The following is a 10,423-nucleotide window of genomic DNA, read 5'->3' as shown; positions in this document are numbered from 1 at the left end:
ACCGAATGGTCTCACTTACAAGTGGGGGCTGAACAATGAGAACACGTGGTCACATGGTGGGGATCAGCACACACTGGCGCCTGTGGAGGGTGGTACTGGGGAGGGAGAGCACCAGGAAGAATAGCTAAAGGATGCTGGGCTTAATACCTGGGTGGGATGATCTGTACAGCAAACCACCATGGCACACACTTACCTGTGTAACAAACCTACACATCCTGCACATGTACCCCAGAACTTTAAAGAAATGTTGAAGGGAGGCCGGGCTTGGTGGCTCACGCCTGTAATCCCAGCACTTTGGGAGGCCAAGGCGGGTGGATCACCTGAGGTTAGGAGTTTGAGACCAGCCTAGCCAACCTGGTGAAACCCCGTCTCTACTAAAAATACAAAAAATTAGCTGTGTGTGGTGACGGGCGCCCGTAGTCCCAGCTACTCAGGAGGCTGAGGCAGGAGAATCACTTGAATCTGGGAGGCGGAGGTTGCAGTGAGCCAAGATCATGCCTCTGACCTCCAGCCTGGGTGACAGAGTGAGACTCCATCTCAAAAAAAAAAAAAAAAAAAGTTTAAAGAAAACACACACACACACACACACACACACACAACAACAACAACTAAAAAAGAAAACGGATTAATAAAGTGAAAGAAAATAGTCCAAGGAAATAAACAGCCAGTTTTCAGGATAGAAAAACAAAGTGGAATAAGCAGACGAAGAGAGGATGGAAATTCCTTAGAACTCCCAGGAGGAGAGGATGTGGGGCTAGAGAGAGCCCAGCAGCAGCCGTGAGCGCAGTGGGCTGGGGAAGCCCTCGGGAGGGCACCTGGCTCTGCTGGTGGAAGCCAAGTGCTTGCATCCGTGGGATCCAGCAGCTCCACGCAGGACATCACCCCAACATCACCCCCAGGAGGTGAGAGTGGAATGTAAGGACAAAGGGAACACATACATAAATGGTACAAATAAGAGGGAGACCCTGCCCAGGCAGCGACAGTCATGGACTAGAACCTAGGAGTACATGAACCCCTCCCCCACCACGCACGTGTGCACACCTGCAGTCCAGCATGTGCAGGAAGAATGAATGGCCCAGGACGGCCAGGCCGCGCTGTGGGAGGAGGGCTGGATCGGACATGTTTCAATGAACTGTGGAAAGATCTTACGGTGTACAAGGCACAGAAATGCTCCCGCAACTCTGGGACACACAGGGAGGCTATGTTAGGTTAATCTAAACTGACCACAGTGGGAGATGTGAGAAGATGACAGAGACCCAGGCTGGGGCAGTGGCGGGCAGGTACTCGTGGGGAAACAGCAGCCATGGGCAACCCTGTACCCTGCTCTTACAGCCCAGACCCTGCTCCAACCTACACAGGGATGACCCTGAGCAGAGGAAGAGCAGAGCGAATGGGAGCCCGAAGGGATGTGGAACCGCGGCCACAGGACAGGAGGAGGTCTGGCTGGACCTGGCAGGCCCTGGAGGGCCCAGAGGAAGAGGCCACTGTGCTAACTCACAAGATTTTTGTTCCCGGCCATGCATGTGTGTGTGTGCATGTGCATGTGAGTGTGTGTGTGTGTGTGCATGTGTGTATGCGCATGTGAGTGTGTGCGTGCATGTGAGTGTGCATGTGTGCGTGTGCACGTGCATGTGTGTGTGCGTGTGAGTGTGTGTGCACATGTGCATGTGTGTGTGCATGTGCATGTGTGTGTGCATGTGCATGTGTGTGTGTGCATGTGCATGTGAGTGTGTGTGTGTTGGGGGAGGGAAGGAGGAAATGTGAACTGTCGAGAGTGTGAATAGGTTGTGTGTGTATGATAGCATGTGGGTGTGAGTGAGCATGGGTGACAGAGTGTTGGAAACAGATGCTCGGTGCCGCAAAGAAAAATCAGCACTGAGACAAAGGCTCTTTCAGCAATGCAATTTTTCTTCCTGGACTGCAGGAAGGGCACTTTCACTAGCCATCTTGCCATGAGAGTACAATGAACAAAGGCAAACACACAAATTTATCCCTTATGCATTTGGGGTCGTTTTTACTACTGTGTCTGATCTCTGTTGGCTGGACCCAGACTTCGCAACCTAAACTAAAACCTGATTGGCTAATAACTTAAAACTTTTCTAAACAGGTAAGAGCAATGGAGAGCTGGGACATGCCTGTGACCACGTCCAGCACAGATATCTTGGTGAAAGTACAAGGACATAGAATGTACTATATGCCTGTAGGCATGGCATGTCTGACAGATACATAGAGGCTGGGTGCGGTGGCTCATGCCTGAAATCCCAGCACTTTGGGAGGCTGAGGCAGGTGGATCGCCTGAGGTTGAGAGTTCGAGACCAGCCTGCCCAACATGGAGAAACCCCATCTCTACTAAAAATACAAAATTAGCCGGGCGTGGAGGCGCTTGCCTGTAATCTCCAGCTACTTGGGAGGCTGAGGCAGCAGGATCACATGAACCCAGGAGGTGGAAGTTGCAGTGAGCCGAGATCACACCATTGCAGTTCAGCCTGGGCAACAAGAGTGAAACACTGTCTCAAAAAAACAAAACAACAACAACAAAAAAACAGCTACACAGGAGAGGACTTAACAAAATTATTAGCACACTTATTCTTTAACAAGAAAGGAAACTTTAAAAAGGAACTTTTCTACTTCCCATACAGTGTATGAAGGTCGTGTGGAGCATGTGTGTTTGATGGTGCGTGTGTTGGGGAATGGTGTGTGTGCTGGGAATGGGGTTGGTATATATGAAAGGGTGCAGAATTTGCTGCAAGGAGAGAACGTAGCAGAAAGGGAAGCACACACACTGCTTTTGATACAAAAATGCAACTGTTTGCTTTTTTTTTTTTTGGACATAGGGTCTTGGTCTGTCACCAAGGCTGGAGTGCAGTGGTACAATCATGGCTCACTGCAGCCTTGACCTCCCTAGGCTCAGGTGATCTTTCCTCGACAGCTTCCCAAGTGGTTGGGACTACAGATGCGTGCCACTATGCCTGGCTAATTTTTGTATTTTTTGTGGAGATGGGGTTTTACCATGTTTCCCAGGCTGGTCTTAAACTCTTGGGCTCAAACGATCTGCCTACTTTGACCTTCCAAAGTGCTGGGTTACAGGCGTGCGCCACCGCTGGCCTTTTCTTTGCTTTTTGTATTTTATTTATTTATTATTGTTTTGAGATAGAGTTTCGCTTTTGTCACCCAGGCTGGAGTGCAGTGGTGCCATCTCAGCTCACTGCAATCTCTGCCTCGCAAGTTCAAGCAATTCTCCTGCCTCAGCCTCCCGAGTAGCTGGGATTATACGCACCCACCACCATGCCCCGCTAATTTTTGGATTTTTCAGGAGAGACAGGGTTTCGCCATGTTTGCCAGGCTGGTCTTGAACTCCTGACCTCAGGTGATCCACCTGCCTTGGCCTCCCAACATACTGGGATTACAGGCATAAGCCACCACACCCACTGTTTTCTGTAGTTTATTGAATACTCGGCATTGAGAACTGAAGAAGGCAAATTTCCGATCGCTTTTAGCTCAGGTCAAATGAGCAAATTAAGCTCTTCTGGAAGAAAAAGAAGAATAGGGTGCTGGCAGGATCTGAGTGAGGGAAGAAGTTGGTGAGAGGGCATGGGAATGAGGGGGATAAAGACATTTATGCCCAAATTCCCGGGACCCAAAACCCGGAGTGTGTTCTCTGGCCCAGGCACATGATGGACGGTGACTTGGCCCAGCTCCCTGTGAGTAAGAACTTCACTTGTCTGTCCCCAGACAGTGCCTGTCCCCGTCTGTACCACCTCGGGCCAAGCCAGCCCCAGATGGCACCACCCTGCCACTGTGCCCATCCCCCACCTGCTGGCAGAGGTGAGGCTCAGTCCCCATGCTCTGAGCCTGTGATAGCCCTGGGCTGGGCTAGGGCCTGCCTCCTCTCAGCCCCTTCTCCCACCTCAGCTCCAAGGGCACTGCCAAGGGCCAATAGGGAAAAGACTGCTTCAACTTCCACATATGAAGTTATCTTATTTTTAATTTTTTAAGACTCAGTCTCACTCTGTCTCCCAGGCTGGAGTGCAATGGCACAATCTTGGCTCACTGCAACCTCCGCTTCTCAGGTTCAAGCAATTCTCCTGCCTCAGCCTCCCGAGTAGCTGGGATTACAGGCATCCACCACCACGCACTGCTAATTTTTGTACTTTTAGTAGAGACAGGGTTTCTTCATGTTGGCCAGGCTGGTCTCAAACTCCTGCCTTCAGGTGATCCGTCTACCTTGTAATCCCAAAGTACTGGAATTACAAGAGTGAGCCACTGCTGTCGATGGTGTGTGCTTGTCCTTGAGAATCACTGCTCTGGTTGGGGTGGGGGTGGGACATCAGAAATGAGGAATGGGGAAACGCATCTGTCCTGAGGGAGGAAGCCGGTTCTCTGGACTCCACACGGTTGCTCAGCAGCGCTCCTGTCTGAGTTCCCTTTCTGTCTCCTGGGGACAATCCCATGGGTGTTACCTTAATCCCACAGACACCTGGACTCCATAGGCCCAACAGGGCAAACGATGCCTCCCCAGGGCTGCCTCCTGTCCTGCGTCTCCAACTCAGGGAAGAAGAGGACCCCTTTGCTGTCCCTTGATGCCTGTTTCCCTGAATAGTCACCAAGTCCAGAAGCTTCTAATCAGTGTCTTTGGAGAATTTGCCCAGGGCTGGACCCCGCACAGGGCCTGCCTCCCCAGCAGCCTCGAACACTCGGCCAGCTCTGCTGAACCGGACACTCAGCCGCTGCCCTAACTGGGCTGTCACTCACTGAAGATCAAGTCCAGGGAGACCAAAAACCTGGACTACCTTGGTCAGGTGACAAGCCCAGTCTTATGGCATCCGGAGTGGAACCGCAGGCTTCCTGTATCAGGGGTTTCCAGCTCTTCCTCTCCTGCCAACTGCAAGGAGCACATAGAAAATGGAGATGTGGGCTGGGCGAGGTGGCTCACGCCTGTAATTCCAGCACTTTGGGAGGCCGAGGCGGGCGGATCACCTGAGGTCAGGAGTTTGAGACCAACCTGGCCAACATGGCAAAATCGCGTCTCCACTAAAAATACAAAAATTAGCTGAGTGTGGTGGCGGGCACCTGCAATCCTGGCTACTCGGAGGCTGAGGCAGGAGAATCCCTTGAACTTGGGAGGCAGAGGTTGCAGTGAGCTGAAATTGTGCCATTGCACTCCAGCCGGGGCAATAAGAGTGAAACTCCATCTCAAGAAAACCCCCCAAAAACAGAAAATGGAGATGTGCAGATGACAACATGACAGGTGACAACACCCCAGACCCCACCCCAGTGGGCCACCAGCTGCCCTCCGCCCTTAATCATCAGCCATGCTCCGCTCATCATCCCATGTGGTGACAAGGTGCATCAGGCGTTCCATCACATGGTCACGGCAGTGCACTCAGACAGCTGGCCCATCCCCTTCCATCACGAGGTACCCCATCAATGCCAGCCACATTAACCAAATTACACACTTGGGTTTTCTCATTCACAAAATTGTGCCATGTAAATGCCTCATATAAGTCATGGACAACCTGCTGATATACCAACACTCCGAGTTCTTCCCAGCCTTGGGATCTTATTCCTAGGTTTTAGAACTGATGAGTTAGAAAAGGCAGCCACACTGGCCAGGCACGGTGACTCACGCCTGTAATCCCAGCACTTTGAGAGGCCTAGGTGGGTGGACTACTTGAGGTCAGGAGTTCAAGACCAGCCTGGCCAACATGATGAAACCCCGTCTCTACTAAAAATACAAAAATTAGCCGGGTGTGGTGGCACATACCTGTAATCCCAACTACTTGGAAGGTGGAGAATCAGTTGAACCTGGGACACGGAGGTTGCAGTGAGCTGAGATCGTGCCACTGCCCTCCAGCCTGGGGGACAGAGTGAGACTCAGACTCGGAAAAAAAAAAAGGCAACCCTAAATCTTCCCATGGTGATAGAACAAGAGTTCGATACCTGAGATGCAGAAGGGCTCCACTCGGAAGCTAGTCATTTAACCACTGTGGTACACTCCAAAATCCCTGGCGGAAAATGCTGCTTCTACGTGAAGTGAATAGGAAAACAGTGTCTCCTTTACACCTCTTAATGGAGAAGAGAAACTCTCTTTCAGATGTGAAAGGCTCAGCCAATTGACTGGACTGACCACTCCAGGCTTGGGAGACTGCTTAAGCAGAGTTGGCCAAAGGGCGCTTAGATTCCTTCTTGCTCTGGTTCATCCTGTTCTAGTCTAGATTCCTCTCTCTTCTTTCACAGCTTGTGCTACTCAGCCACGAACCCGGTTTTTCTCTCCAAGGCCAACTCTTTGGCTTTTAAAATGTGAAACTTCAGAGAAGCTTTAAGCCGGGGAAAGGAAGGAGTTCAGGGCACACACCCTCACGCTCGCTGCTTTGGGATGCTGAGTATTCTGAGCTGGAAGCACAAGTGCAGGGAGGGCCTTCCTCCCAGCTCCCCAAAGACAATTCTTCCACAGGGCACTCGGTCACCGTCCATCCCTCTCCAGGAGCTTCACCCACCAGGGATGATTGTACCTCCACCCATGCTTCTCAGCGCCCAGTCATCTTCCTAAAAGCCGTTTTCTCGGCGGGTCGCAACGGCCCACGCCTGTAATCCCAGCACTTTGGGAGGCTGAGGCGGGTGGATCACCTGAGGTCAGGATTTCAAGACCAGCCTGGCCATCATGGTGAAACCCCGTCTCTACTAAAAATGCAAAAACCAGCCTGGCCCGGTGGCACACACCTGTAATCCCAGCTACTCGGGAGGCTGAGGCAGGAAAACTGCCTGAACCTGGGAGGCAGAGGTTGCAGCCAGCTGAGACCGCGCCACTGCACTCCAGCCTGGGTGACAGAGAGAGACTCCGTCCAAAATAAAATAAAGTGAAATAAAATAAAGCCATTTCCTCTCCTCTAAGTGGTCTCCACCCCACTCTCCTGCCCTGCGAATCGGGTGTGCAAACTCCGGGATGACAGCGGTCTTAGGAAATTTCCCCCCGTGACGCCCCGGCGCGCCAGTAGCTGTGCACACTGCGCCGTGGTCCTCTGCCTGCGGTCGGTTTACTCCCTAGGCCCCGTGGGGACCGGGGGAAGAGGGAAAGGCTTCCTGGGCCAGCTGCGCGGCGACGCCGGGGGCCCCAGGGCACCCCGCTGTGGCCGACGCGCGGGGCACAGCAGGGAACCGGGCGGGCGGGAGCGCAAGGGACCCTCCGGAGGCGCGGCCGGCGCAGTGACTCAGCATCGGGGCGGAGCGGGGCGCGATCGCCCTTATAAGCCTCGGAGGCCGCGAGGCTTGCTCTGGAGTTTTGCCGCCGCCATCTGCACCACCAGTGAGTCCGCGCAAAGCGCGCCCCGGGGTGGGGCTCGCAGCTCCCAGCATGGGGCCCACCCCCAGTATCAGGCCCGGGCTCCCGGCAGGGCCCCTCGCCTACACCCAGACCCGGGATGGGGTCCCAGGGGACCCGGGACGTCCCCAGTGACGTTAGCGGCTCTCAGGGGGCCCGGGGCGCCCAGGGCAGGGATGGGACCCCGGGGAGGGCAGGCTGCGCGCGCCGCGCCTGGGCACCCTCCCACGGGCTCCAACAAACTCTTTGTCTGCTGCAGTGCCGCCCTACACCGTGGTCTACTTCCCAGTTCGAGGTAGGAGCCTGTGTGTGGGAGGGAGGGAAGGCAGGGCCGGGGGCTGCGCCACGGCCCCTCGCCCACCCGGGAAGATCCCAACCCCCCTTATCCCTCCATCCAGCGGCTACCACCCCGGGCCTCCATCCCTGTGCCCCGCCTCTCCCGCCATGCCTGCCCCTCCCCAGTGCTGCGTGAAATCTTTGTTGGAACCTCTGTTCCGCTGCTCCCTTCCTGCACTCCTGACCCCTCTCCAGGTTGCTGCCAGGCAACCACGAGTCCCACACCTCGTGCTCCTCTCCCCGCCCCACGCAGGCCGCTGCGAGGCCATGCGCATGCTGCTGGCGGACCAGGGCCAGAGCTGGAAGGAGGAGGTGGTGAGCCGGGAGACCTGGCAGCAGGGCTCACTCAAAGCCTCCTGCGTGAGTGGCCATGCCCGGAAAAGGCGGGGAGGGCTGGGCCTTAGGGGGCTGTGACTAGGATCCCGTCGGCGAAGCTCAGTGCCCCTCCCTGAGCCATGCCTCCCCCCACAGCTGTATGGCCAGCTCCCCAAGTTCCAGGATGGAGACCTCACCCTGTACCAGTCCAATGCCATCTTGCGTCACCTGGGCCGCACTCTGGGTGAGTCCCACTGAGGCTACATAAAGCTTACCCGACGTCAAACCTGGGTGCCTGCAACCCTTGCCCTGTGCCAGGCTGCCTCTCACCGAGCTCTGAGCACCTGCTGTGCCGCAGGCTCCCATCCTTCCACGCACATCCTCTTCCCCTCCTCCCAGGCTGGGGCCCACAGACAGCCCCGTGACTGTGTGTTGATTAGACTAACACAGGCACCCAGTCACGCTGCCTGCTCCCGCCCCACCCATCCCAACCCCAGGGCTCTATGGGAAGGACCAGCGGGAAGCAGCCATGGTGGACGTGGTGAATGACGGCGTGGAGGACCTCCGCTGCAAATACGCCTCCCTCATCTACACCAACTACGTGAGCATGTGCACCAGGGTTGGGCACTGGGGGCTGAACAAAGAAAGGAGTTTCTTGTGTCCTCACCCCTTACCTCCCACGTGGCTCGGGCTGACCTCTCCTTGGGTCGGGGTGCAGGGGCTGGGTCAGCTATGGGCCAGGGCCCAGGGGCCTGGGACAAAACACAGCCTGTGCCCTCATTGGCTGGGGCATGAACTGGTCAAGTAATGGGGTTGTGGGGGAGCGCAAAGACAGGGACCTCCAGCAACTGGTGGTTTCTGATCTCCTGGGGTGGCCAGGGCATCCTAGAGCAGCCAGAAGAGGAGGGGGATCTGTCACCAGTTTTTGGACGGAGCAGACACAGAGTGCATTTGGGGACCTGGGACCAGTTTAGCAGAGGCAGAGGGTATATGTGTGTGTGTGTATACGTGTGTGTGCATGTGTATGTGTGTGCACGTGCATGTATGTGTGTGGGGGTGTGTGTATGTGTGGGTACGTGTGTGTGCATGTGTGCTTGTACGTGTACGTGTGTGTGCCTGTGCACACCTGTGTGTGTGCCTGTGCACCCGTGTGTGTGTGCCTGTGCACCCCTGTGTGTGCGTGTGTGTGTACACTTGCATGTGTGTGGGGGCGTGGATGAGGAGATGGAGTGGGCAGGCAGCAGGCCCAGATTCCCAAGGCCTTGAACCCACTGGTTTGGAGTCTCCTGAGGGTAATGGGGGCCATCGAGAAATCTGAACTGGGCTGTGTCTGAATGTGAGGTCTAGAAGGATCCTCCAGAGAAGCCAGCTCTGAAGCTTTTGCAGTAATCTAGTGAGAGATCCCAGCAAGGATGGACAGGCAGAATGGAATAGAGATGAATCGGCAGCTGAAACGGACCAGACTTGGTACTAGCCTGGTTGTGGAGAGTGAGCAGAGGAGAATCTGGGACTCCGGTCTCTGGCCCGGGACAGACAGAAGGAGGTATCTCGGGCTGGGAGGGATGAGAGTAGGGGATAATACGTGGAGGTGTCTCTGGCAGGAGGCGGGCAAGGATGACTATGTGAAGGCATTGCCTGGGCATCTGAAGCCTTTTGAGACGCTGCTGTCCCAGAACCAGGGAGGCAAGACCTTCATTGTGGGCGACCAGGTGAGCATCTGGCCCCATCCTGCCCCTTCCTTGCCACCCTGTGCTTACAGGTGGACACAGGTGTGAGCCATTTGTTCAGCAAATTGGGGCAGCCCTAGAGGGTGGGCCCTCTGCTCCCAACTGCCCCAGCCTGCTCCCGCCGGCTGAGTCCCTGGCCCGCTGCCCTGCAGATCTCCTTCGCTGACTACAACCTGCTGGACTTGCTGCTGATCCATCAGGTTCTGGCCCCCAGCTGCCTGGATGCGTTCCCCCTGCTCTCGGCGTATGTGGCGCGCCTCTGTGCCCGGCCCAAGCTCAAGGCCTTCCTGGCCTCCCCTGAGCACGTGAACCGCCCGATCAATGGCAATGGGAAACAGTGAGGGCTGGGGGGACTCTGAGTGGGAGGCAGGAACTGCTTGCCTCCCTTTTTTCAGGACCAATAAAATTTCTAAGAGCTGCTGTGAGCACTGTGTTTCCTGGGAAGGGGCTCAGGGGTTCTCAGCTCTCAGTCTTGAGGTCAGGGGGAGGGCAGGGCAGAGGGCTGGGAAAGTCTCCTCCAGCGCAGTCAGTGTCTTCCTGGAGCCCTCAGCCTGGCTGTGTTTACTGAACCTCACAAACCAGAAGAGGGAAAAAAAGAGAGAGAAACAAAGAGAAATAGCCATGGAGCATCCACCACATGGTGTAGAGAGGTCTCATAGAAACATGCCGTCTAGGCCCAGCAGGCAGAAGGACAGACTGCAGGATGGGGTGGGGACGTGAGGAGGGG

At 55.3% G+C, this 10,423-nt stretch overlaps 1 protein-coding gene across 1 annotated transcript; it reads left to right on the top strand.

Annotated features, from left to right (window-relative positions):
- The first annotated feature begins 7,065 nt into the window (after positions 1-7,065).
- Positions 7,066-10,112, top strand: GSTP1 (glutathione S-transferase pi 1). The gene is made up of 7 exons (XM_032282640.1): positions 7,066-7,303; positions 7,578-7,613; positions 7,908-8,014; positions 8,126-8,213; positions 8,467-8,570; positions 9,571-9,678; positions 9,849-10,112. Coding segments are annotated over exons 1-7 (633 nt in total). The 5' UTR covers positions 7,066-7,302; the 3' UTR covers positions 10,038-10,112.
- The last annotated feature ends 311 nt before the right edge of the window (positions 10,113-10,423 follow it).

The sequence above is a fragment of the Sapajus apella genome, unplaced genomic scaffold, assembly GCF_009761245.1.
Source record: "Sapajus apella isolate SASKATOON/1434 unplaced genomic scaffold, GSC_monkey_1.0 scaffold14, whole genome shotgun sequence".
NCBI classification, from domain to species: Eukaryota; Metazoa; Chordata; class Mammalia; order Primates; family Cebidae; genus Sapajus; species Sapajus apella.
Note: the sequence above shows the minus strand (reverse complement) of the source record. Positions and strands in the feature narration are given on the sequence as shown.

Excerpts from the sequence above, each read along its gene's own strand:
- GSTP1 (XM_032282640.1), top strand. Across the intron at positions 7,614-7,907 it reads GGTCTACTTCCCAGTTCGAG|GCCGCTGCGAGGCCATGCGC; the intron begins GTAGGAGCCTGT and ends CGCCCCACGCAG. Across the intron at positions 9,679-9,848 it reads CCTTCATTGTGGGCGACCAG|ATCTCCTTCGCTGACTACAA; the intron begins GTGAGCATCTGG and ends GCTGCCCTGCAG.